Source organism: Neoarius graeffei, chromosome 13, assembly GCF_027579695.1.
Source record: "Neoarius graeffei isolate fNeoGra1 chromosome 13, fNeoGra1.pri, whole genome shotgun sequence".
Taxonomy (NCBI): domain Eukaryota; kingdom Metazoa; phylum Chordata; class Actinopteri; order Siluriformes; family Ariidae; genus Neoarius; species Neoarius graeffei.
The window spans coordinates 54,333,354-54,360,811 of NC_083581.1; the positions used below are offsets into that span (position 1 = coordinate 54,333,354).

The 27,458-nt window shown below is 39.8% G+C and overlaps 1 protein-coding gene across 1 annotated transcript; it reads left to right on the forward strand.

Annotated features, from left to right (window-relative positions):
• The first annotated feature begins 526 nt into the window (after window positions 1–526).
• snphb (syntaphilin b) lies at window positions 527–26,359 on the forward strand. Its single transcript, XM_060938041.1, has 6 exons — window positions 527–570; window positions 2,868–2,942; window positions 19,293–19,409; window positions 19,975–20,082; window positions 20,261–20,410; window positions 24,745–26,359. The coding sequence occupies exons 1-6, from the start codon at window positions 527–529 to the stop codon at window positions 26,357–26,359; spliced, it is 2,109 nt and encodes a 702-aa protein (XP_060794024.1).
• Window positions 26,360–27,458: the final 1,099 nt, after the last annotated feature.

Sequence of the window (27,458 nt, forward strand, 5' to 3'; positions counted from 1 at the left end):
TAATAATGATAAACTGAACACCTGTCGCATCAACAACAAACTGGTAAGTTAGGAGGAAGGTTCTTTCGCTGACGTCATATAGCTCCTCCTCCTCCTTCGTCTCCTGGGTGCTGCAGCCCCGTCAAATTTGCCCAAATAGTCGTGTTTATCATCATAACTTGTAAAATAGGCGCCTTCGTGAATTAATATATGGATCATCGGGAATTACTTTTTATGTTATAAAACATCGCCAAAGATGTCAAAAACGTGTCATCAGCACTTTAAGCTATGTTCAAAATAACCTGAATTTTTCAGCAGCTCAGCCATTCTCAATGGTGTGTTGCCTTGTGTTTTTTTTTAATTATTATTATTGGGGGGGGGTGTTAAATAATTATTTTATTTATTTATCTATCTATCTATCTATTTTTTTATTTTTCCCTTTTCCAGGCTGGTTTGAGCTAAGGTGTTCAAGCTGTGCTAAGTGGGGGAGAAACAGAGGGAGGATAGAAGTGAGACACTGAGCTGCAGAGTGTGCTGGCTTGCCTCCATGTCTTCACCTGTCAATAAGAGATCTACTTCTGGGTCCCGCAGGTAGGGTGTTGACCCTTTTTTTTTTAATTAACTAATTTATTTATTAATTGGTTCTGATTCCTGTAATCTATATCCTGTCACACTCCTAAGACAACTCAGCTGCACACCTTTACTTTATTCTCACACTTTTTCCTGTCTTTCCTCTCTCAATGTTTCTTTTTTCATTTTGACTATGAAAAATGAGTCATACAATATGGTGTTCTTTTTTTATTATATCCTACTCTTGTTTATAAATATGGATACAGAATTGAATTTTTGGGTCAAGGTGTCTGAATATTGTATCTTGAAGACTAATTTTAGTTTGCAGCAAAGATTTGTTTATTTTTCTGGTTTCATACGTATATCACAAGTGTCACAAGTGCTGTGCTAAAGATAATGAGTCTCTTTCATTGTCTTTCTCTCTGCTTGCCTATGCCAGCTCTTTAACTTTGTGATTTTACCCATGTTTTTCTTGGTCTCTTTTTTTTTTTTTTGGTCTCAAGAACATGGATGATTGCCTTAAAGTGCACATCTTGGGTATATTTAGGAGCAAGATCAATGTAATTCTCTTATTTTATATTAAACTTTGGACAAATATCTGTCACATTTTGCGCAATTTTTTTACCTTGCGCAATACCAGAAAAATTCAGTTGAAATCAAGCCATTTGAGGCTAATTGGTCTGCTTCTGAAAAAACTTGGCATTTGGATTTCTTGGCAAACATTGATTTTCGTGACGTCACGTGTGGGACGCCTCCCTCTGAATCCCATGTCAGCATTGGTTTGTTTATGAGAAAACGACCTGGTGGTTTTCTGCAAATTTCTTCAACATTATCACATAATTATTAAAATGGTTAACGGATGTATCGTAGGAGGGTGTAGCAACACCAATCATGATGGGATTAGTACTCATCATTTTCCAAAAGACCAGACAATGAGAGAGAAATGGGAACGCTTCGTGCGAGGCACCTGGAAAAACTGGCAACATGCAACAGACCACAGCATCATATGCGGGGCTCACTTCATAAAGCCCAACAACTTTGAGAACTATTTGCAGTGGGAAATGGGCTTCAAGAAGCAACTTGACCTGAAAAAAGATGCAGTTCCATCTGTTAGAATGCCCAAAGCAACACCGTCTCCATCTGCGTCAGCGTCACCAAAGGAGCCAGCCGTGTTCGTCTCCCCTGACAGAAGGCGAAGTGCCGCATCCACTGAGGCCCTTGAAGCAGAGGACCAAGCAGAGCCAAGAAAAAGACCAAGAAAATCAGCAATTCACAAGTTGACTGTTGCCAGGGTAAGAAATAAGAGAGACTATATTATAAATTAGGTGTTCCTGTGTTTGTGTGGTACACGGATAATGTTATTTATTGAAACACACAAAAGTAAACAACACGAAAGCGCTGGGCGATAATACACTTACTTCACATGTATCAAGGGATATGCATGTCAGGGCTTGAGATCTTGGGACCTGTCAAACACATTAAATGTATATACAACCCTGCTTAGCCGATTCCATGTGTGTAGCTTATGAAATCTTTCTCCTACAGTAGCCAGTACTCTTCTAAATGAAGAAATATATAAATACATAATAGTAATTAGAAAAAATATGATTTATATAACAATAGATAGATGAGCAAAATCGCTAGCTGCTAAACTTGGTCTATACAGACTGTGCACTGAATCCATGCAGGATCTCCCTGCCTGCTGGCGGATCCGCACGTGACATCACGAATCTGGATCAGTATGGCTCCAGACTCCCTTGGGATTTTTCCAGACGCGTTTTGTTATTTAATTTTTTTCTGCTGTAGACAGATGGCCTTGTGCAAAATTACCCTTCTGGATGAGTGTGTAAAGGGACATACTTTCATATAAAAAAACACGAAATTGGTCCAGGATATGCCCTTTAAGTTGCCATGCTGAGTAAAAGATTTTAAGGCCAGCATACTTTGCACTAATCCTTAGCACTTGTTGTATGAATAAATTACTGATTAGGTTAGCAAAAATTTGACTTTGGTGATTTTGTGTGATGATAATAGAAACGACGATAGATTGAAATGCATGTTAATGATCTATTCTGTCTTGGAGTTGGCGTTGGTGTGATTGTCTTCCTATTACTCAGGTATGTTTAAACATGCTTATATCTGCAAAAGTGATGGTAAAACATTTACAGATATAAGTGTTTGAATAAAAGTATTTATACTTTCATTAGCTAATTGCTAATTTAGCATTAGCTAATAAAATAACTACTATTAGAAGCAGTAACATCTTTGCTTCTGGTAGAGCCCAGCTCTCTGCCTGTCTTTCTTGTCTTTCTCCCCAGATTCAATCCTCTGAAGGCCCTGCAGCCCAAATGGCGCTTGCAGCAAATACTGTCCTCTCCTTCTGCACCCCCTCTGTGAGCCTCAGATTCAATACCGTACATAGGACATGGTTATAGTAGACAGCACTATGGTTATAAAACTAGTTATAGAAAACTGCAATCCACACATGAAGCCAGGTCCAATCTAAAACCATCCCTTAACTTACACTAGGGAGGTAAAAGGATTGGATAGGTAAGGTAAAGAATTTAGTTCTGGTCACTGTTTTGCAGTGAATGTCCTATTGACCCAGACAATCTGTTATGATTTTGAAAGTTAAAATTTTGAATTTAAAAAAAATTAAATAAAAAAATAAAAACTTTCTCAAGTTGCACAACAAAAGCGCATTTGTCCGGTCATCAGGAGATTGTGAGTTCGAATCCCAGTGGTGCCACAGCTCTCCTCATTCATGAGTTGTTCTCTCTCCCCTGTCAATCATAGCAACATTAGTCAGTTATAGGCATCTGTGAGCTCATGTATGCAAAAGAAGGTAGACAGCCCTTTCCTTTTTGTGAGTCATGCTGCCCTTTGGCGCATCATGAGCAGTAGTCCAAAAAGATGCTATTGGCTGACTTTGTGTCTCAAAGGAAGCACATGCTACCCTTCATCCTTCCTGGCTAGTAGCTATTGTATGATAAGGGAGAGTTGGAAATTGGCAAGTGACCAAATTGAGAAGAATATGGGAAATTTAATTTTTAAGATTAAAGTACCAATAGCTATAAAATCAAACTCGATCAATGGGCGCTCATGTATCTTTAACTACACATTTATTGATGTCAACAATTTTTATAGAAATGTACATCCAAAACCCTTTAAATGTGGGGATCCTCCTGATGGCAGGTACGTCTGTACAGATTTGAAAAGTAAATAAGATATAGACCCAGTTAACTCTAAAGGTAAATAATTTGTTTATTGGTTGTGCATCACATAACAAATATAAGATAAGTTGACATATGCCACAGTTAAAAATCATGACACTGTAACTTCAATCCTTTCACACGTGCAAACTTGAATAGAATAGCCAGGTTGAGTTGTCTGAGATAACTGTATTTCTTTGTTGACTGAAAAGATAGATATGTTGAGACTCAATACCATGACCAACAAGTCAGTGATATTGGTAGTGATGAGTGGTGCAATAAATCAAAGTCAGATAAATTTAATGCCAAATATAACCAAATTATGTTTAATTTATGCTTTTACTGTATATAAAGAAAGGATGTACACAACTGCCTGCGTGGGTTCTCTCTGTGTGCTCCGGTTTCCTCCCACAGTCCAAAGACACATAGATTAGGTCAACTGGCTACTCTGAATGACCCATAGGCGTGAATGGATGGTTGTCTCTGTGTTAGCCCTGTGATAGATTGGTGACATGCCTAGGGTGTACCCCACCTCTTGCCCGAAGTCAGCTAAGATTGGCTCCAGTTCACCCACGACCCTGACGGATAAGTGGTATAGATAATGGATGGATGGATATACACAACTTAATTAAAGTCATTTTATCGATTATGTGTTCAGTCTCTAGTATGGACCTCATGGCTATATTATACTAAATTAAAAATGAAACATTCGCATAACACTTGAGCTTCTCATGTTTATGTTGATTAAGTCTGCTCATGAGCACATTTCAGTTTATGGACTTGTTAAAATCAGCTTCAAAGAATGGAAAATTACAGGACAGTATCGAATTGTCAGCAGTTCAATCTAGCTCACTCAGCAGTGCACATATTGTATGTACACAGTCTCTGTAATGCAGCTATTATTTAAATGTTTGTTGTTGGATTTTTACTAAAACAAACCTAAAGTGTTGCAATGAAAAATATTATATTTTTTTGATTAAAACTTTTAGCAAAAGTTGTGATTCCCAGACTATGTTCACACTAATACATTTTAGTTTTAAAATTAAAACAATCTCCATCTAGACGAGTGTTTTAGCATCTGTATCAGAAATAATTTTTATCCATACTAACATGCCTGAAAATGCATATTATACAGTGGTGCTTGAAAGTTTGTGGACCCTTTATAATTTTCTATATTTCTGCATAAATATGACCGAAAACATCATCAGATTTTCACACAAGTCCTAAAAGTAGATAAAGAGAACCCATTCAAACAAATGAGACAAAAATATTATACTTAGTCATTTATTTATTGAGGAAAATGATCCAATATTACATATCTGTGAGTGGCAAAAGTATGTGAACCTTCGCTTTCAGTATCTGGTGTGACCCCCTTGTGCAGCAATAACTGCACCTAAACATTTCTGGTAACTGTTGATCAGTCCTGCACACCGGCTTGGAGGAATTTTAGCCCATTCCTCCGTACAGAACAACTTCAACTCTGGGATGTTGGTGGGTTTCCTCACATGAACTGCTCGCTTCAGGTCCTTCCACAACATTTCATTTGGATTAAGGTCAGGACTTTGACTTGGCCATTCCAAAACATTAACTTCTTTAACCATTCTTTGGTAGAATGACTTGTGTGCTTAGGGTCATTGTCTTGCTGCATGACCCACCTTCTCTTGAGATTCAGTTCATGGACAGATGTCCTGACATTTTCATTTAGAATTCGCTAGTATAATTCAGAATTCATTGTTCCATCAATGATGACAAGTCATCCTGGCCCAGATGCAGCAAAGTAGGCCCAAACCATGATACTACCACCACCATGTTTCACAGATGGGATAAGGTTCTTATGCTGGAATGCAGTGTTTTCCTTTCTCCAAACATAATGCTTCTCATTTAAACCAAAGAGTTCTGTTTTGGTCTCATTCATCCACAAAACATTTTTCCAATAGCCTTCTGGCTTGTCCATATGATCTTTAGCAAACTGCAGACGAGCAGCAATGTTCTTTTTGGAGAGCAGTGGATTTCTCCTTGCAACCCTGCCATGCACACCATTGTTGTTCAGTGTTCTCCTGATGGTGGACTCATGAACATTAACATTAGCCAATGTGAGAGAGGCCTTCAGTTGCTTAGAAGTTACCCAGGAGTCCTTTGTGACCTCACCGACTATTACACGCCTTGCTCTTGGAGTGATCTTTGTTGGTCGACCACTCCTGGGGAGTGTAACAATGGTCTTGAATTTCTTCCATTTGTACACAGTCTGAAGATCAGACTTTGATAGATCCCTGTTCTTTAAATAAAACAGGGTGCCCACTCACACCTGATTGTCATCCCATTGATTGAAAACACCTGACTCTAATTTCACCTTCAAATTAACTGCTAATCTGGGAGGTTCACATACTTTTGCCACTCACAGATATGTAATATTGGATCATTTTCTTCAATAAATAAATGACCAAGTATAATATTTTTGTCTCATTTGTTTAACTGGGTTCTCTTTATCTACTTTTAGGACTTGTGTGAAAATCTGATGATGTTTTAGGTCATATTTATGCAGAAATATAGAAAATTCTAAAGGGTTCACAAACTTTCAAGCACCACTGTATATTACCATTCACGTAAACTGGGCATATGCGTCCCAGTATAAACAGGCTAGCACCATTTGTTTTCTTCCAGAAAAGGGTCATGAGATAGGAGCTTGATGAATCAAAGAAGGACTCATAAGACCCAATCAGGAAGCGAACATGGGTGTCTGCATCATTGTTTCAATGTCTTCATTTTTGCCCATCTACAATAAAATGCTACCCTGGAGTTTTCAAACTAAAACAGGGCCAGGAGCTTTTCCAAATGTCTCAGTTTTTGGGGCTTGAAACCTCTGGAATAGTGCGGACACCAGGCATAAATGTAGCAAAAGTGATGTATTTTAAAACTAAAATGTAATCATGCAGATACAGCCCCAGTTCTCTTACTCCAAAGGGTTGTATGAATACAGTGGTTAGGGACTGGTTAAGGGTTGGACCGATAGATGGCTTCCACTTGCTTAATTGACAATTGCACCCCTTAGTGGCTGTTGTGTCTATAACTGTGGCTTCTCGGTTTAAGATCTGTGTGACAGAGATACTGGATTTCTGCAAAAAAATCTCAAATAGTACCCAGAGGGTACATGACTTAACTTATTATATATTAGAACTGTAGGGTTCTAATTTCTTTCTTTTTTTTTGTTCTACTTCTCCACAACTAAATGTAGCATCTCTTTCACCAAACAGCATCATTAGTACTGCAATTGAGTCAGTCCATCTTATAGAACAAAGTATGATGGACAACCCTGGTGTCCACTGTCCCTGGCTGTCTCACTCTGCTATCAGTAATGATACCAGATTTCTTATGTCTACATTCCTTTGCTTCAGCTTCATCGCTTCTTTTTGCATCTTTGCCCGTATGGTCATGTCTATCCCCATACTCATCCTTACAGCCTTGGAAGAAGTATGCTGGAGAAGAACGTATATATTTTGAATAGAACCTTTCTTATGAATGGTTTGTTGCTGTGACGTAATTATTCTGGGTTTCGACATGAAGCTACTCTGTGGCTTATTGAGGTTTTGGCATTAAAAAAAGCTTTTGACTATTGATCCACAATGATAGTTGTTGGTTTTTCTTGGTGTATATCCAAAGTATCTTGCAGCCTATGTTAGGAGCTTGTATCAGAATTTCCTAAGCGGCAAGGTCAGTAAATATGTAAAATAATAATAATAATTTTACATAGGACTTATGAACCAGTGTCTAGCATGACCGCATTTCCTAGTCTCTGAACCTGTAAATAAACATTGCTTCTATTCTTGTCTAACCTGGTGATTTAATTCCCCCTGAGGGGAAAAAGAGCATTTATCCTTTAAGCTTCCTTCAATCCACTGTTTGTAGGACTTGTCTGGTCTTTGCCTGTTGCTTGGTTTAATATTCTCTGATTTTGGGAGGATACTTAAAGTGCCATTCCACCATTGGATGTATTCTTTGGCATAAAATACAATATATTTTATGACAACATGACTAGACAGAGAAATCTTTTAGCTTCAAAATGATATATCAAACATAATTTTTTGACAACGACAAGTATATTAATTTTGCGACCAAAGTCACCTACCCTTTTAATTTCCGCGCGGTAGTGAAACGTGATGTCATCGGCAGGTTCCCCTTCTTGTGTACCACGTCACGTGTGACGTGGCACAGATTATCAGCAATGGCGGATAGAACGCGATTTCCACTTGTCGATTGCTGTGCCGATATTCACCATCGACCGTCTCCTTTGGGCATCACTTGCTATTTTCCTTCGCTTCTTTTCCGAAGCTGACGATCGCATTCTATCCGCCATTGCTGATAATCTGTGCCACGTCACACGTGACGTGGTACACAAGAAGGGGAACCTGCCGATGACATCACGTTTCACTACCGCGCGGAAATTAAAAGGGTAGGTGACTTTGGTCGCAAAATTAATATACTTGTCGTTGTCAAAAAATTGTTTGATATATCATTTTGAAGCTAAAAGATTTCTCTGTCTAGTCATGTTGTCATAAAATATATTGTATTTTATGACAAAAAAATTAGTGCTGTCAAAAATGTCGCGTTATTATCGCGTTAACTTGACTCAATTTTAACGGTGATAATTTTTTTATCGCGAGATTAACGCTCTGTGACATGATGTAGGTTTTTCATAAGCTTTTGAAACTGCCAGGAACTTGGAACAGAGACTTTGCTTAGAAAAACGATAGCAGCTAGACTGTAATGCCACGCCACGCACAGCCAGAGTCCTCTGCCCTCCCCCCAAAGAACCAGCGCGGGCAGGGCGCTGTGCTCGGCTTAGGTTTCGTTTTCCCATCGGCGGCTCCAGCCCAACTTTGCAGTGGCTGTGACAAGACGTGTTATGCTCTGCAATAAAAAAAAAAAATCAGTGGTACAACCAGTGTTCAAACTATGCCGATATTTTTGGGGGGTCCCTTTTTTTCCCTTGGGTGTGTGTGTGTGTGCTTGCACTTGTCTCAGAGCGCGGATCTCCATCGCGCGCTCTGAGACAAGCGCGCGCTCCACCGCGGATCTCCATCGTGCGGATCTCCACTGTTGGCACACTTCCTTTCTACTAGTTTGTGCCCCCAACCTGGCAGCAGCAGTCGTTGTCATATCGGTTTATTTTATCTTTGATGTAAACACAACACTTCGGATATGCAAATGCTTCCCGTTACACACGATTGCTATGTCAATAAACATCATTTTGCCAATATTTTAGAGACCCCCCAACATTTCCCAAATCATGTTTTCAAGGGATCTCATGTCTGTTTCAGGGGATCTCGGATCCCCCGAGTACCCCCATAGTTCGAACGGTGAGCAAGCCCATTCACTTTTTTATGCTGATAAGAGAATTACAATGATTTTTCATGTGACAAAAATGTGCGATTAAATTGCGATTAATCGCGAGTTAACTATGACAGTCGCGACATTAATCGCGATTAATAATCGCTTGACAGCACTAAAAAAAATACATCCAATGGTGGAATGGCACTTTAAGGGGAGAAGTGCGCAGTGAGATTTAAGGACTGACACATGACCCTCAAAGGTATAGGTTAAGGCTATAATTACATGTCATTGTTAACAGAAAAGGCAGGAATACGTCATGCATGTCCAAGGAGCAAGGTTCCTCAGAACAGGCCTAAATCAGAATCCTCACTTAAAATATACACTTATTGGCCACTTTATTGGAAAACTGTACACTTGGTCATTCATTCAATAATCCAATCAGCCAATCATGTGGCAGCAGTACCATCAGGAGTAATCCACATTGAATTCTACTCCTGTCAGCCAACAACAAGAATATGAGGCTACACTGGGTCAACAAAATTGGGTAGTTGAAGATTGGAAAAAGACCAGCCACCACAGGAGTGGAAAACAATGTGGTTTTCTGTTTTAGCCCATCCACCTCTACAACCCCAGATCAAAAACATTGGGATGGAATGTTGAACTTGAAATTAAAACTGAAAACAATGATTCGTAAATAATCTTTGACTTGTATTGCATTCAGAACAAAACAGTACAATATAACATTATTTGATGTTTTACCTCATGTAATTTATTGTGGGTTTTTTTTTCAAAACATTTATTTCAATTTTGATTCTTTTCATACATTTTTTAAAAAGTTGTGACGGTAAAGCATTTACCAATTTGTAATGTTGCCATTCCTTCTCACACCACTAAAGATGTTTAGGGACTGAAGACCCCAAGTGATTAAGTGTTTCAAGTGTTATTTTGTCCTATTCTTCTTGCAAATAGGTCTTAAGGTGTGCAACAGTACAGGGTCATCATTATCATATTTTTCATTTCAGAATTCACCACACATTCTCGATTGGGGACAGAGGGGAAAACACCTTCTTCCGCAGCCATGCCTTTGTAATGTGTGCAGAATGGTTTTGCTTTGTCTTGTTGAAATGTCCCTGGAAAAATGTTATCATGAAGGCAGCATATGTTGCTCCAAAACCTCAGTGTACTTTTCTGCATTAATGCTGCCATCACAGAAGTGAAAGTTACCTTTGCCGAGGGCACTGACCCAAGCCCATAGCATGATAGACCCTGGTTTTTGGGCTTGTTGCTGGTAAGTCTGGATGGGTTTTGTTTTTGTTTTTTTTTGTTTTTTTGTCTTTGGTTCGGAGCACATAGCATCCCTTTCTTCCAAAAAAGACCTGGAATACTGATTTGTCTGACCACAATGCATGTTTCCACTGTGCGATGGTCCATTCCAGATGCCTCAGTGCCCAGAGAGGTTGACAGCACTTATGTAAACATAAGGCTCTCTTTTTGCACAGTAATCAGAGGTCACGGGATCAGAGATCAGAGATGTTCAGCTTAGACTTGTGTCCTTGCCCTTTGTGCACCAAAATTCCTTCAGATTCTTTCAATCATTTAATGATATTATGCACCGTAGATGGTGATGTATCCAAATCCCTTTCTATCTTTCTTTGAGGAACATTTAAACATTTCAATAATTTCTCATGCATTTGCTGACAAACTGGTGACCTTCAGCCCATCTTTGCACCTCGGTGACTAGGCCTTTCCTAGATACTGCTTTTGGACCAAATCATGATTACCTGTTGACATCACCTGTTTCAAGTCACATCATTATTTAATTGTTTTACCTCATTACTAGCCCTAAATTGCCTCCATCCCAACTTTTTTGGAATGTGTTGCAAGCCTGAAATGCAGGAATGGATGTATATTAACAAATGAAATGAAGTTGTACAGACAAAACATGAAATATCCTGTCATACTGTCTGCAATAAAATACAAGTCAAAGTTAATTTATCGAACACTGCTTTATTTTTTTTATTTGCATTTTCCATACCGTCCCAGCTTTTCCTGATTTGGGGTTGTAGGTTCAGCATGTTGTACATTCTGAGATGCTTTTCTGCTCACTGTAATTGTAAAGAGTGGTTATTTGAGTTACCATAACATGTGATATGAGTTACTGTACCATAACATAGCCTTCCTGCCAGTTTGAAACAATCTAGCCATTCTCTTCTGAGCTCTCTCATTACAGTATAAGGGTAAGGCAAGGCAAGGCAAGTTTATTTATATAGCACATTTCATACACAATGGCAGTTCAATGTGCTTTACAGAAGTAAAAACAAAAACAGTAAACAATAGAGAAATAAAATTACATAAAATAATTTTATCTTTATTCTAAAGTAATTAATTAAAAGAATTAAAAGAAAATAATAAGAATTAAACAATAGTAGAAATAAAATATTAAAATGCCAAAAAGAAAAAGGAGAAAAAGAAAGAGAAAGAGAAAAAAAAACTAGCAGAATAAAATAGAATAAAGTTAAAATAAATTTAAAACATGCAGAGAAAAAGATTATAAAAAATGTAAAATATTAATTATTTAACAGAAAGCATCTGAAAACAGCTTGGTCTTTAACCTAGATTTGAAGCTGCCAACAGCAGGAGCATTTTTGATGTCCTCTGGCAGTTGGTTCCATAGCTGCACTGCATAGTAGCTAAAAGCTGCTTCACCACACTTTGTTTTAACAACTGGTTTTAATAGTAAATTTTGCTGCTGCGATCTGGTAGATCTGATTGGGTTAGGCCGCTGCAACATATCAGAGAGGTAATTGGGCCCTGTACCATTTAGAGATTTGTACACCAGCAGTAATGCTTTAAAGTCAATTCTGTAGCTTACTGGAAGCCAGTGAAGGGACCTTAGAATTGGAGTAATGTGCTCTGTTCTTTTTGTTCGTGTGAGAACCCTCGCCGCTGCATTTTGAACCAGCTGAAGTCATTTAATGGTCTTTTTTGGCAGGCCTGTGAAAAGGCCATTGCAGTAATCAACCCTACTAGAGATGAAGGCATGTATTAGTTTTTCCAGATCATGTTTTGACATAAGTCCTCTTAGTTTGGAAATGTTTTTTAGGTGATAAAATGCCGTTTTAGTGATTGCTTTCATGTGACTGTCAAAGTTTAGCTCGCTGTCAATGAAAACACCAAGATTTTTAACCATTTCTTTAGTTTTAATCCCTTTTGTGTCAAGAATAGTGGTAATCCTGAGTCTTTCATCTTTTTTTCCAAATAGAATTATTTCTGTTTTATCTGTGTTCAGCTGAAGAAAATTTTGTGACATCCAGTTGTTGATTTGATCGATACACTGGTAGAGACATTCAAGGGGGGCATAATCATTTGGTGATAGAGCAAAATAAATTTGGGTATCATCTGCATAGCAGTGATACAGAATTGAATTTTTATTGATAATTTGCCCAAGTGGGAGCATATAAAGGTTGAAAAGTAATGGTCCAAGAATCGACCCCTGGGGGACACCACAGGTCAAGGGCATTGACGTTGAGGAACAATTTCCCAGGGTAACAAAGAAGCTTCTATCTTTTAAGTATGATTTTAACCAATTGATAACTTTACCAGTCAATCCAACCCAGTGTTCAAGTCGATATAGCAGTATGTTGTGATCAACAGTATCAAAAGCTGCACTGAGGTCCAGTAATACCAGGACCGATGTTTTGCCTGCATCAGTATTAAGACGTATGTCATTTATAACTTTAATCAGCGCTGTTTCAGTGCTATGATTGGCACGAAATCCTGACTGAAAATTATCAAAACGGCTGTTTGATATCAAGAAGGCAGTTAATTGATTGAAGACAATTTTTTCCAGGATTTTCCCGATAAATGGTAGATTTGATATTGGCCTGTAATTATTTAACACTGAAGGATCCAGATTATTTTTTTTAAGAAGGGGCTTTACAACAGCTTTTTTTAGGGACACAGGAACAACGCCAGTCTCCAAGGATGTATTTATAATTTGAAGCACATCTGTAATTATAAGGTGAAGAACAGACTTAAAAAAGTTGGTGGGCAGAATGTCCAGTTCAGATGTTGAGGAACTGAGATTTTGTACAGTTTTTTCAAGAGTCTCATAATCAATTAAACAAAATTCTGACATTGTGTTAAAGTTATCTATCTGTGTCATTGGTGATTGCAGTTTTTCAATATTTTGCAACTGAGATATATTATGAGAAATATTCTGCCGTATTTTATCAATTTTACCTTTGAAGAAGGATGCAAACTCATTGCATTTATTAACTGAGAGAAGTTCAGGTGCTAATTGTGGTGGGGGATTAGTTAGCTTCTCTACTGTTGAAAATAGCACACGGGCATTGTTCATATTCCTGCTGATGATATTGGAGAAGAAAGACTGTCTTGCTTTACGAATTTCATAATTATAATTACAAAGCATCTCTTTATGGATTTGATAATGGATGTGAAGTTTAGATTTGCGCCATTTTCTTTCAGTCTTTCTACATTCTCTCTTTAGCAGTTTAACAGCCGGGTACTGCTTCCATGGTGCTTTCTGCTTATCATTGATTCTTTTGATTTTGAATGGAGCAATATCATCCATAATTTGGGTCATATTTAAATTAAAAAATTCCAGTAAATCATCTACAGAGTCTGACATTTTGGTTGAGTTCTGAGAGAGAGCTTGCTTAAAAAGAGCACGTGTTGTCGTTTATGACTCTCCTGCCTATAGTCGTTGAGCTATTCTGAATGTGAGGAGACATAGAAACTTCAAAGAAAACACAGAAATGGTCAGATAAGGCCAGGTCAACAACAGTATAAGAAACAGTAAGACCCTTTGTGATGACGAGGTCAAGAGTATGACCACGAGAGTGGGTCGGTCCCTGTACATGTTGTACTAGGTTAAAGTTATCAATAATTGCAAATAGTTCTTTGGCATAAATGTTATCAGTATTATCTACATGTAAGTTAAAATCCCCAGATATAATAAGACAATCAAACTCTAAGCAAATGACTGATAACAATTCACCAAACTCTTCAAGAAAGACTTTGGCTGAATGTCTCGGAGGCCTGTAAATAGTTAATAATAATATGTTAGGAGAGCATGTAACAAGTGCACATAAGTGTTCAAAGGACATAAAATCACCAAATGAGGATTGTTTACATTGAAAAGAGACTTTGAAAATATTTGCGATCCCTCCACCTTTCCCTTGTCGGGTAACATTCAAAAAATTAAAATTTGGGGGAGCTGCTTCGATAAGGGTGGTAGCACTATTTGCTTGATCCAGCCAGGTTTCAGTTAGAAGCAAAAAATCAAGATTGTGTTTACAAATAAGATCATTAATTAAAAATGACTTGTTTAAAAGTGATCTAATATTCAGAAGGGCTAGTTTTACAGTAATATTTGGTTGTGCACTCTGATGCTGTTTTAAAACAGGAAGGAGATTAAATTGGTTCACCCCCAGGGTTAAATGTGCTCTATGTTTTCTGTTTCTTATCAACACAGGAATAGTGTCAACATCGGATCCCTGCTTTTTTCTACATCCATTTGCAGGGACCCAGAGTACATCAAACAAGACTTTCTAAATTCTTTTCTTTTAAGTTCGTTTCTTAAGACACGTATTTTTAAGTATGTTACCTTGCTTGTTGACAGTTTCGGCGAACACTTCCGCCTTCTTCAAAACAGTCACCAGATGTCGAGTGGTGACGTGCCTTATCAGCTGTCAACAAGCGAGGTAACATACTTAAAAATACGTGTCTTAAGAAACGAACTTAAAAGAATAGTTATAATTATCAGACAAGACTTTCTAAATGTTCCATTTGGTTTGAGGGTGAAAGGACTGGAGATGACATGTATCTTTTGGATGGTGAAAAAGATTTGTAGCCAGCTGAAAGTCCTGGACGAACACAATTTTGATGAACTGGGTACACTGCTTGTCACGACAAATTTGGACTAGAAAAAGAGAGCGTAGCCATAGGAAGCAGTTTTTTCATGCTATTTGGGAAATCCATCCGAGGAGAAGTGGAGTCGTCTGTCCTTGAATGTTGGGAGGCCTGCAAGTCAGATGTTTGTGTGTCCTTGATGACGACTTGCAAAGATGATTGTTTAGGCTTTGTAACTACACTCTAAAAAATAATGGGGCCAGTACCGGTTCTTCAGGGCGATGCCATAGAAGAACCTTTTTCAGGGCTTCAAAGAACTGTTCATGCAACAGTTCTTTAAAGAACCATTTAAACCATTTGTTTGAGCAGTGAAGACAGATTTGTGTAAACATAGCCTATGTGCATTGACCAGCAAATGGTAAGAGAATGCCAGGCTCTGAAGAACCATTTCCAATGTGAAGAACCTTTCGCATAATGTAATGGTTCATCACAGAGTTTTGACTCTCCATGGAACCATCCAGAGATTTGAAGAACCACTGAAGCACCTTTATTTTTTAGAGTGTATGTCAGTCTGCGACATCTTATCAACTGTTTTCCTTGGTGCTGGCTGAGAAAAGATTGCAAGTTTGTAGTGGTCTGCTAAGACTTTGGCTCCAATCCAGCTGAGTTCAGTGCTATTTGGCTTGTAGAATTCTTTGCGATTCCAAAAAAGATTAAAATTGTCTATGAAATTCATACCAAATGAAGAACAAGTTTTTCCAAGCCAGGTGTTAAGACTGAAGAGTCGAGAAAAAGCAAAACTTCCTCTCGCTGGGAGTGGGCCACTGATAAAAGATTGAATTCCAGTCTTGTAGAGCTCAGAAAAAAGTTTTCTGAAATCATCTTGGACAAACAGCTGTTCTCTGAAAACATCGTTTGCTCCCACATGTACAACGATACGCTTAATCGTTTTATGCTCGGACATGAGTTTCAAAATGCTGTCTTTGGTGTCAGAGATGGATGCATTTGGAAGACAACAAATAATCATCTCATAACCTTTTAATTGTCTTACAGTGGAATCACCAAGAACAAGGGTTGTGGGATCAGGTGGTGTTACGAGCTGCTTTTTGCCTCTTCTCACAGCTCTTCGATCTTGGTGCGATCTCTTTTTACTATGTGTTTGTCCACTTGACAAATCCTCTTCCACATCCCTGAGGCATTCAAATTTGTTCTGAAGCTTTATGGGCTGTGGATTTTCCATAGGATTGTAGATCCTATTGTAATTTGTAGAACGAGCTGGTGTTGAAGTAATTACTCTTCTGTTTTTGTTTTTAGGCTTAGCACCCATCATTTGCCAGTTTTCAGTACTCACATTTTGTACAGCTTGAGTTATGAATTCTTCCGCTTGGTCTGTAATGTCCTCAGTCTGTCGGAGCGCAATCTCTGCATTCTCAGCCACTGTTTCTGTACTCCTTTCCTGAGATATCGCTTTTAATTCGTCCGTTTTTGGCAAAGCATTAATCTTTGATTCCAGAATAGAAATCCTCTGTTCTAATTCCATGCATTTTCTGCAGGATTTTTTGCTTCCTGGCATTTAAAAAAAAAAAAAAAGTGGAAATTAAAATTAAATTTAAAAGCTTATAAAGATGAAGAAAAGAGAAGAGAAAAAAAAGTGGAAATTCAATGAGAAAGTAAAGTATAGAAATAAAGATTAAGAAAGCAGGAGCAAAGCAAAGAAGCGTCCTACTCGCTTGAGTAGGAGGAGCCTTGTCACGCTGGGTACGCTGACACTTGCACGATTCCGTGGCACGCATTGGCACGACTCGAGTCGTGCCAGTGCGCAAACTAGTCATAAACTGGCGTGAAGTGTGCGTAAACCCGTCGTGACTGCGTGCCATGTCGGGACGAGAATTTTGAAATGTTCAAAATTTTGGTCACGACAAAATTTCGCGACCGGGTCGTGAACTATGCGCAAACTGTTCGTGATCTCGTCGTGAACTCGTCGGGACGATGCGGGAGGATGCGTGCCAGTGCGTGGAAGTGCGCGCCATGCCACGACTGCCACGAACTGCCACGAATAGTTCACGAACAGCTCATGTCGAGTTCACGACATGTTCACGAATTGGTGCGCGTCGCAGCGTGGCCGTGCCTTCCCACTGACACGGTCACACATTGATGGCACGAGCAGTTCACGACTAGTTTACGCACTTCACGAACAGTTTGCGCATGGCACGAGCAGTTCACGACGAGTTCACGAGCAGTTCACGACTACTGTGCGACAGTGGCGCTCGCGTCGGTGCGGGGGTATATATAGGGCTTCCCGGACACTTCTCGCCATTCGCAATTTTTTTTCTTGCTTTTTTCTTTAATGTCTTTTATTTTCTATTCCTTCATGACTTTTTTTTTGGGGGGGGGGGAGTTTCGTTTCTTTTATTTCAAAAATGGAACAACTGTGGATGCAGCTCATGAAGCTACTACCATTCTTTCTTGCCAAGGGACAGCACCAGCAGGGGACATGTAGTAATGTGACAGGTAGTCTCGCTGATCCTTTGCATCCTTCTGGGTATGATGGCCGGTTAGAGGCAGCAGCCCCTGCAGGTGTCGGTCAGTCCTCCATCCACCAGGGATCAGATCATGTGTGTCCGGATCTTCGCGGTCCACTTCTGAAATTGCGTGTGGGTATCTGATGAGGATGAGGTTGTGCATGACACAGGCGTGCCCAAGTCGGCATGACACCGTCCGAATTGCGCAAACTCGTCGTGCCAATGCGGGAAGTGTGTAAACTATGCGCAAACTATGCGTGAACTCGTCGTGCCAGTTCGTGAATGTGGACGGGCACGCATTCGTGAACTCGTCATGAACTATGCGTGAACTAGTCATGAACAGTGCGGGAGCCTCCCAGTTCGTGCCCCAAAATGGCACGACTTGCCACGACAAAATCGTGGCCAAAAGTCGTGCAAGTGTCAGCCTAGGGTAACACTAACACAATGCATGACCTACCTTGTACATTGAATAAGTTTGCTCATGAGCAGGTTTGAGTTTTCGGTCTTGTTCTTTTAGCAACAAGTCCAACAGCAGGTTCAGAGAACACAGAAAAGCTATTAAATCCAGCTGACATACGGTAGTGGTATGCATATGTACACTATCGCTGTAATATAGCTATTATTTAAATGTTTTGTTTGTTTAAAGGTAGACTGCCTTTCAGATTTTTCAAGTGGAGGTCATAAAAAGAATTTTCCCTGACACCCAGTTATTTTTGTTTAATGGATCGAAAGCTACTGAATTCGAATCACAAACTTCCAATTTTATTATTATTATTATTATTATTATTATTATTATTATTTAAATAGAACAATTAATGTTTTGGGTTTTTTTCCTGCTTCACCGTGACCCAATTCCAGATACTACGTCATGCATCACGTGGTGGGCTTTCCCGTTCACTCAAGGCATTGTGGGATACAAATTTGAAACAGGAGAGAAAAATGGAGGATGTGAGTGTGTGAATGAAACATGAAAGACCGATTACAGTAACGGAAAGCAAAAAGAAAAGATGTTATATTGCAAAGGAAAGGAAATGCAGGACCAAACTAATAAATATCGGGGGTCAGTGAGCACCTCGGTGTGATCAGCTGTTCGTTTAGCGACAGAGTGATGCAACTGTCTGTGCACAGTCGAGGTAAACCTGTAGATGTAATAGAGATATTACAGAAATAAACATATATCATAATGACCAAATTTCAGAGGGAACTAAATTTCACCAATTTTATGAAATCGAAAGGCCGTCTAGCTTTAATGGCTGCGTTCGCTGCAGTGAAGTCAATATGTAGCTTTTCCTTCTTTTCCCACCTGTTTCTTTTTGTTAACTGTATTTTATTGGGGGGGAAAACTGATTTTAAAAAAAATGGCCCAGTTTCAGAGCAGGTTTTACATTGTTTGAGTATTATGTTTTGGTCTGCTTGTAAAGGTTGTACACAAAATATCAACACTGATATTTCAGCAAAGCATTTTTATTACTGTATGAAGAAATGGAGTCATACCTTTCATTAACATGTTAAATTTGTGCTAAATAGGAGTTACGTGCACAAGTTAGTTGCTTACCTTCAAAAATGTAGACCCCTCACCGGACAGTTAAAATATAGTTTCTGGCTTCAGGTGTTTGTCAGGGTCATGAACTGATCTTTTTCTTTTCTTTTACCACTTTCTATGTATACTTTGCTTAAAACGTTCAGAAAAATAGGTGTTTGGGGAAAATGAATAAATCCATATAACGACGTTTTGGATTAAAATGGGATATTGGATCACAATATGTGTAGTCTCGTGATTAATGGTGTGCTCTTGTATTTGGGTCAGTTTTGACTATTGCAGGTTTATAGAGCTAGACTACACCCCCATGGAGGCAGGAATTATGGTCTCTATGAGGCAGAGCAGAGGATTTTTGACATCAAAGTCTCCGGAGCGCCACTGTCGGTCAGAGCATCATCCATCGATTGCCCACTCTTAACATACTCTCCTTTTGCTGTTTCCTATGTTCTTTTTTTCCTCTAAGGCAGTCCTCTAGCATGAATTTATGCTCCTCACTTTATCCATTTTTAATTTGACTGGATTGCATATCCAGGCATTTATCAGTCATACTGTTCCGTATGTTACTGACTGGAGTGCTTGCTCAGTCTTTACCATCTGGCTTGAAGCTGCATTCTTTCTTTCTTTTTTGCTAAATCATAGCCCATAAATCAGTTTAAATAATTTTTCTTTAATTTCAGACTTTTGTGCTTTTGTGTTTTCCGGTTTCTTAGGAGATGGTGGGCCCTGTCGAGTTATTCACCCTGTGTTGTGGCATGTTAGTGATGTTATTGTCGACAGGCATGTTTTGGTGTTCATGCTCTACAGGATTGTAGTTTATGGCTGATTTTTAGTTTTTATTACTTAAGGAGTATGATTATTCCAAAATGCTGTTTGCCACTGGCCTATGTTATGCTGTATATGTTCATTATGCAGGAGTTGCTTTAGCTTTTTCTTTTACCCTGTGCTGTAGGCGGAGTCCAGCACCTATCAGTAACCGTGATCCCTATGGCAATGCCTCGCTCAGCAGCAGCAGCAACTCAGGATCATGCAAGGGGAGTGACTGCAGCCCCACCCCCAGGTTGGATACACATGAGAAATTAGATGAATACATTCAGACTAGAGATGAAGTTACATGAAAAGTTCATAACATCATAACTGTACAACTCAATGTCATAGTTTCACAGTATGGGCTCATAACCTCACATAGAAAGAGAATGGCTTAACTAACAGCTTCCTTCCATACTCCTCTTCCCCAGGCGCCATATGAAGTACACCTCCTGCACGGATAACCATGGTATTAAGCCACCTCCTCCTGAGCAGTACCTGACTCCTCTGCAGCAGAAAGAGGTGTGTATCAGACATCTGAGGGCACGACTGAAAGAGACTGTTGAACGACTCCAGGACAGGTAATATCCCTTAGTGAAACTTTATTGCCCATGAATCCATAGTACAGACTCCCACAACTGCCAGTCAACAATTATTCTGTAACCAAAGTTCCTGCCAGGTAGATTTGTTCTTCCTCACAGATCTGACCCTTTAACAGGCAGTCCAACCACATGGTTACACACAATTATCATTGTAAGTCCAATATTCAGAATATTCCAGTATTCATAAATTTGTCTAATATATAGTGTTCACAACTTTTCCCTTTATCTCAAGGGATTACAATAAGTGTTTCTGCTATAATACATCTGCAATGGGGTGCTTTCAGTTTGGAAATACAGCTATGAAATCGGCATTAACACTGGACACCTATATCACCAACGCTACTCCTCATTCCACAAGTTACTGAGCTAAAAGGTAAAAAGTTAAAACTTAAAAAGATAAAACATACCTTGATTTTGATTTTTCACTCTTGATATGATGAAAATATGATATTAGTCATTCTATATTTATCGTACCAGTGAAAATTTGGACACACTCATTCATAGTAATTGTTGACTGGTACGTATGTTGTATGCATGAGTTGTGTTAAAATGTGTTACCATACAGGCGTGTAGTCGCTAAACTGAAGTGACTTCACTGTTCATAGTGAATTCACTGCAAGACATCAGTCAGCTCCGCTGTAAGCTAGATTTATCAGCAATTTCACAAACATCATGTTTTATTAAGATAACTTTTTACTTTACAAATATCAAAAAGCGCATATACAGCACTTGTATTTTCATACAAACTACATCCAGGGCATCGAGAACCAAAAACGTGACACATTTTCCAATATTCTCACTTGTGAGGACATCGATGAATTGTTTTGATTAAATTTTAGTACTTTTTGTTTGTGAATGTGTCGATATAATACAAAGAATATCACATGTTGGCCTGAAGATATGAAGTTTATCTTTTTGTTTTGAGAAACTCGTACTTTCATACAAAATGCATCGCTGATCTGAGTGGCATTTAGCACAAACTGCTGAAAAAGTTAATGCTGACAACTTTCTGTTTAAACCAGCATTAATTTTTTTCAGCAGATTGTGTTCCAGTAGCTCTTCTGTGGGATTGGACCATATGTGCTAGCCTTTGTGCCCCATGCAAGTCAATGAGCCAATGACACCCATGACCCTGTCGCCAGTTGTCCTTCCTTGGACCACTTACGGTAGGTACTAACCACTGCATACCGGGAACACCCCACAAGATGTGCTATTTTGGAGATGAGCAGACCAGTCATCTAGCCATCACATTTTGGCCCTTGTCAAAGTCTCTCAGACCCTTACGCTTGCCCATTTTTCCTGCTTCCAACACATCGACTTCAAGAACTGACTGTTCTCGTGCTGCCAAATATATCCCACCCCTTGCTCCTTCCGAGGTGCCACTGTAATGAGATAATCAATGTCATTCATTTTACCTGTCGGTGGTCATAATGTATGTGTGATATATACTGTATATATTAGGCAAGCTCACAAACTTTGTGACTATGGCTGAAAAATTTGTGAGCTTTTACTAAAATATGTAGAATAAAGTTTCAAACTATGTTTGTAGAATGTGTAGTATTTGTTTTTATAGAAAGTGACAGAAGGTAGATGGTCTTATAGAATGTGATAGTCACGGTCTCATCCTGTCAAGAGTATGTGAAGGGACTAAATACCTAAATATATTTATTATAATTAAGTACTAGGAAAATGTTATCATCAAAATAAATTAAATTTGTAGTTCTAAATTGAAACAATACTACTGGTCCATTGAGCTCGATGGGCACTTCTGCTGTTGCCATAAACAGGCAACTCAAGTGGCTGGTAGATGGCCATAACTTCTAATCTAATGGGTGAATTTTAAAACTTTGTTTAAAATGTTTTATTGTGTGCCTGTAAAAGGGTTAAATACATTCAATTTAGATTAGTATGTTTGCAGAACTTTGTATTACAGTGGTGCTTGAAAGTTTGTGAACCCTTTAGAATTTTCAAAATTTCTGCATAAATATGACCTAAAACATCATCAGATTTTCACACAAGTCCTAAAAGTAGGTAAAGAGAACCCAGTTAAACAAATGAGACAAAAATAGTATACTTGGTCATTTATTTATTGAGGGAAATGATCCAATATTACATATCTGTGAGTGGCAAAAGTATGTGAACCTCTAGGATTAGCAGTTAATTTGAAGGTGAAATTAGAGTCAGGTGTTTTCAATAAATGGGATGACAAACAGGTGTGAGTGGGCATCCTGTATTATTTAAAGAACAGGGATCTATCAAAGTCTGATCTTCACAACACATTTGTGGAAGTGTATCATGGCACGAACAAAGGAGTTTTCTGAGGACCTCAGAAAAAGCATTGTTGATGCTCATCAGGCTGGAAAAGGTTACAAAACCATCTCTAAAGAGTTTGGACTCCACCAATCCACAGTCAGACAGATTGTGTACAAATGGAGGAAATTCAAGACCATTGTTACCATTGTGGTTGACCAACAAAGATCACTCCAAGAGCAAGGCGTGTAATAGTCGGCAAGGTCATAAGGATTCCTGGGTAACTTCTAAGCAACTGAAGGCCTCTCTCGCATTGGCTAATGTTAATGTTCATGAGTCCACCATCAGGAGAACACTGAACAGCTGTGGTGTGCATGGCAGGGTTGCAAGGAGAAAGCCACTGTTCTCCAAAAAGAACATTGCTGCTCGTCTACAGTTTGCTAAAGATCATGTGGACAAGCCAGAAGGCTACAGGAAAAATGTTTTGTGGACGGATGAGACCAAAATAGAACTTTTTGGTTCAAATGAGAAGCCTTATGTTTGGAGAAAGGAAAACATTGCATTCCAGCATAAGAACCTTATCCCATCTGTGAAACATGGTGGTGGTAGTATCATGGTTTGGGCCTGTTTTGCTGCATCTGGGCCAGGACGGCTTGCCATCAATGATGGAACAATGAATTCTGAATTATACCAGCGAATTCTAAAGGAAAATGTCAGGACATCTGTCCATGAACTGAATCTCAAGAGAAGGTGGGTCATGCAGCAAGACAATGACCCTAAGCACACAAGTCATTCTCCCAAAGAATGGTTAAAGAAGAATAAAGTTAATATTTTGGAATGGCCAAGTCAAAGTCCTGACCTTAATCCAATCGAAATGTTGTGGAAGGACCTGAAGCGAGCAGTTCATGTGAGGAAACCCACCAACATCCCAGAGTTGAAGCTGTTCTGTACGGAGGAATGGGCTAAAATTCCTCCAAGCTGGTGTGCAGGACTGATCAACAGTTACCGGAAACGTTTAGTTGCAGTTCTTGCTGCACAAGGGAGTCATACCAGATACTGAAAGCAAAGGTTCACATACTTTTGCCACTCACAGATATGTAGTATTGGATCATTTTCCTCAATAAATAATTGACCAAGTATAATATTTTTGTCTCATTTGTTTAACTGGGTTCTCTTTATCTACTTTTAGGACTTGTGTGAAAATCTGATGATGTTTTAGGTCATATTTATGCAGAAATATAGAAAATTATAAAGGGTTCACAAACTTTCAAGCACCACTGTAAATGTTCTGGGATATAAAAAAAAAAGGTTTCAAAAGTTTTAATCAGTTATGAATGGAAAGTACTCTTCACTGTCATCAGTCGCTGAACATATGCATTTACAGATGCTTTACAACTGGTAATTTATTCCATAGCACAATAGAACACATATTTCTACTGTAATATCGTTTTGCTTGTCATCAGTCCTTCATTGCATTTTGAGTGACTCCAATTCTTGTGAAAGGTCTACCCTTGCTCCTTTACCTCAGTTCAGAATTTTTCCATTTATGCACTGCTGTCTATCATTATCTATGTTTGTTTGGTACATGAAGAGCTTAATGGCCAGACAGGGCAGGCAGTGTGCCCTATCTTTCTTCAGAATATACTTGTATATTCTGAACCTGTAGACCTAGGACCAAAATACCTGGTAGGCTGCCTTTTTTCCTATTATGGATTCATCAGCTAGTAAGCTTATTGTCTGGAATAAGTATAAATGTGACGCTTGTAGTTGTGATGTCTACAGTTACTGTACAATCAAGTCCCAAAAGAACTGCACCACCCTCAGCTCTCTTCATCAAGATTAAAAACATTTTACCTGTCTCCCTGTGCCTATGAGTTTTAAGTTAAGCACTGTTTTCTTCTTTAACATTTTATCCATTTTCTAAGTTTAACATATTTCAAGTCATCTTTCTTTTTTGTAATCTTTTCATCACTACCCATGTAAAGCACATTGACTTTCTAATATAAATGTGTTGTACAAATAAATTTGACTTGTATTGCTTCTGTCTCATATTCTCTCCTCAGAGACTCAGAGATCGATGAGTTGCGAACTCAGTTGTCCCGGATGCAGGAGGACTGGATTGAGGAGGAGTGCCATCGGGTTGAGGCCCAACTGGCCCTGAAGGAGGCACGCCGGGAGATCCAGCAGCTGAAGCAAGTCATTGATGTTGTACGGTCCAGCCTGGGTGAGGCAGACTCGGGTGTGCAGAAGTGCTTTCAAGACATCAATGTCCAAAATCACAAGTTGGAGACCCTGCTGCAGAGCATGGAGCTGGCACAAGCCGGAGTGGCAAAGGTTGCGGAAGCCCCAGCTAGGGGTGGGGCAGTGGGGGCAGGGCCGTGGGTTGGTGAGGGGTCAGTGGGCTCTTGTGAAGGCTCGCCGGCTCACTCACTAACCCGCAGCTCTACCTACACTAAACTGAGCGAGCTGGCACCACCCGAACGCAATGAAAGTGGCAGTGGCTCAGATGTGGCATGCTGCCTATCAGCTGAGGGTACACAGGATAGTGGTTTTGTGTGCTGTGGGGATATGGAAGGGAGCGGAGCCACACGGACTGAGCTGCTGCTGGAAGCTGCTTGCCTATCAGAGGAAACAGCATCACTGCTGAGCGCTTGCTCACGCCTGCCCCACTCAGCTACCTATGAGGCACTATGCTGTGGAGAGACGCGAATGTTGCCACTGCGCTGCAGCTTGGGTAGAACTGCTGGAGGAGAGGCAGCTACGAGCGTCAGTCAACCCTGCCTGTCGCATCACCACCTGTACCTGCATCACCTACGAGAACAGGCAATTCAGACAGAATGCGACCCTGGACCAGCCTCAGCCCCAGTCCATGGAGCTGCTTTTGGCTCTGACTTGGATACTATTGCTGAGGTTCGCACTTTCCGCTCTCAGGCCTGCAGCCCCACCTCCACCTGGCTGTCAGATGAGGGTGACGATCTAGACTCAGTCACCACTGAATCAGTCATCACGGCCACAGCTGGTGGGAAAGCCCTTTTCACAGAGACTGTCTCCACTGAGTCAGCCCTAGCATTAGGTGCCATGCCATTTTCTGCAGTGGAACCATTTAATAAATCATCTGCTGCCACTGAGTCTGCTGTGACGCTAGCTGTTGTTGATAATTCTTTTGCTGTGTTGCCCACTGCAACACCTATGCCAGAACCTGATCCTTCCCAAAATTCTTCTTCTCAAGATCTGCTCCCAAACCCTGATTATGCCTCTTGTCCTGTGTCGAGGATGCCATTGATGGAGGAGAATGGCGAGCCCACCCCACAAACCACCCAGCCACAGCGTGTAGCCTCACAGGCTGACATCAATGGGGCCACTGTTGTAGAGGTGGATGAGGATAATGAAGAAGACCAGGACAAAGGAGCAGCCAGTGCAACGGGCTCTGGCTGCGGTGTGGCTGTAAAGAGCTACTGGAGCCGCCATTTTTTAGTGGATCTATTGGCTGTGGCAGTACCAGTGGTACCCACATTGGCATGGCTGTGTCGGGGCCCACAGCACAGAGGCCAGCCCATGTACCACATTGGGTCATTGCTGCGTGGTTGCTGTACCGTAGCCTTACACTCCCTGCGCCGAGGGGGAGGTCTGCGCCATTACCCTGCAGGGGGAGGGGGACCAGGAGGCATAAGTATATGAGATCAGACCTTGAGCACCAGAAAGGATCCTCATGCTGCTCACAGTGCTGTTTGCAGAATAGACTGGGAGAGACTGGTGTGGGGTGTTTAATGAACAGTTGACACCAGCTCAGGAGGCAAGATTAGCACCACACCTCTGTGATCAATTAAGTCCTAAGCATCACAACCCTAGTCCTGATATAGGATGTAAAAAAGAGGGAGAAGTGTTTTACCAATAAATCTTTATTGAAAATATGACTGTCATCTGTGGCCCTGTTATCCATGATTAGTTGGCAGGACAAGAAGCTGTTGATGGCCATCTGATAGACATGAACAGTGTTGGTATTATCAGGAGTATAAACAGAGTGAGGAAAAGAACACAATGTCTAATTCTCTGTCTTCCTGTCTCCTGATCCCATAATGTCCTCTTCTGGTCAAATCCAGTAAGATGGAGGTTTTAAAAAATATATATGTGTGTGTTAATACATGTGAGTTTGTGTTTGTGTTGTGTTATTGTACAGTGTAGCTCAAGCACCTGAACAATTGGAGATGATCATTGCTGCATCTGTTGTAGGTGCATGGTTAGTTCTCCCATTATAGTACTGCTAATCTATAAACTATTTAAGCTTCACATAGATTCCTGGTGTTCGAGGTGGCTTCTCTTGCTAGAATGTAATCCATAGGCAAAAAGTACATGAAACATATTAGCTTTATTGTCTTATCCTAAACCAAAATGAGTGTGTGAAGAACTACTTATTACAGAATTACTATCAATGGAGTTTTGGACCTCCTAAATGGCTATGTTTGCAAAAATTAAAGCATTGAAGAATGCATGGAGAGAAGCAATCATACAATGTTGATAGTAATAATAATAATAATGACGCTTAATTATGATGATCAGAATTTAAGAACAGGTATATATAAGGTTTCTGTAGAGGTACATTTCATGTTTCTTTTACACTTTGAGAATTTGTAAATGTTAATAGTCCCTGAACCGTACTTGTGGTGGTAGTATCTCATTTTTCAGTGTTTTGTGTTACTCAAGTGTCCCCCCATGGAAATGTTACTTTTGACCGAATGAGCTCAATGTGGTTTGACATTTGCCTAGATCACTTGCACTA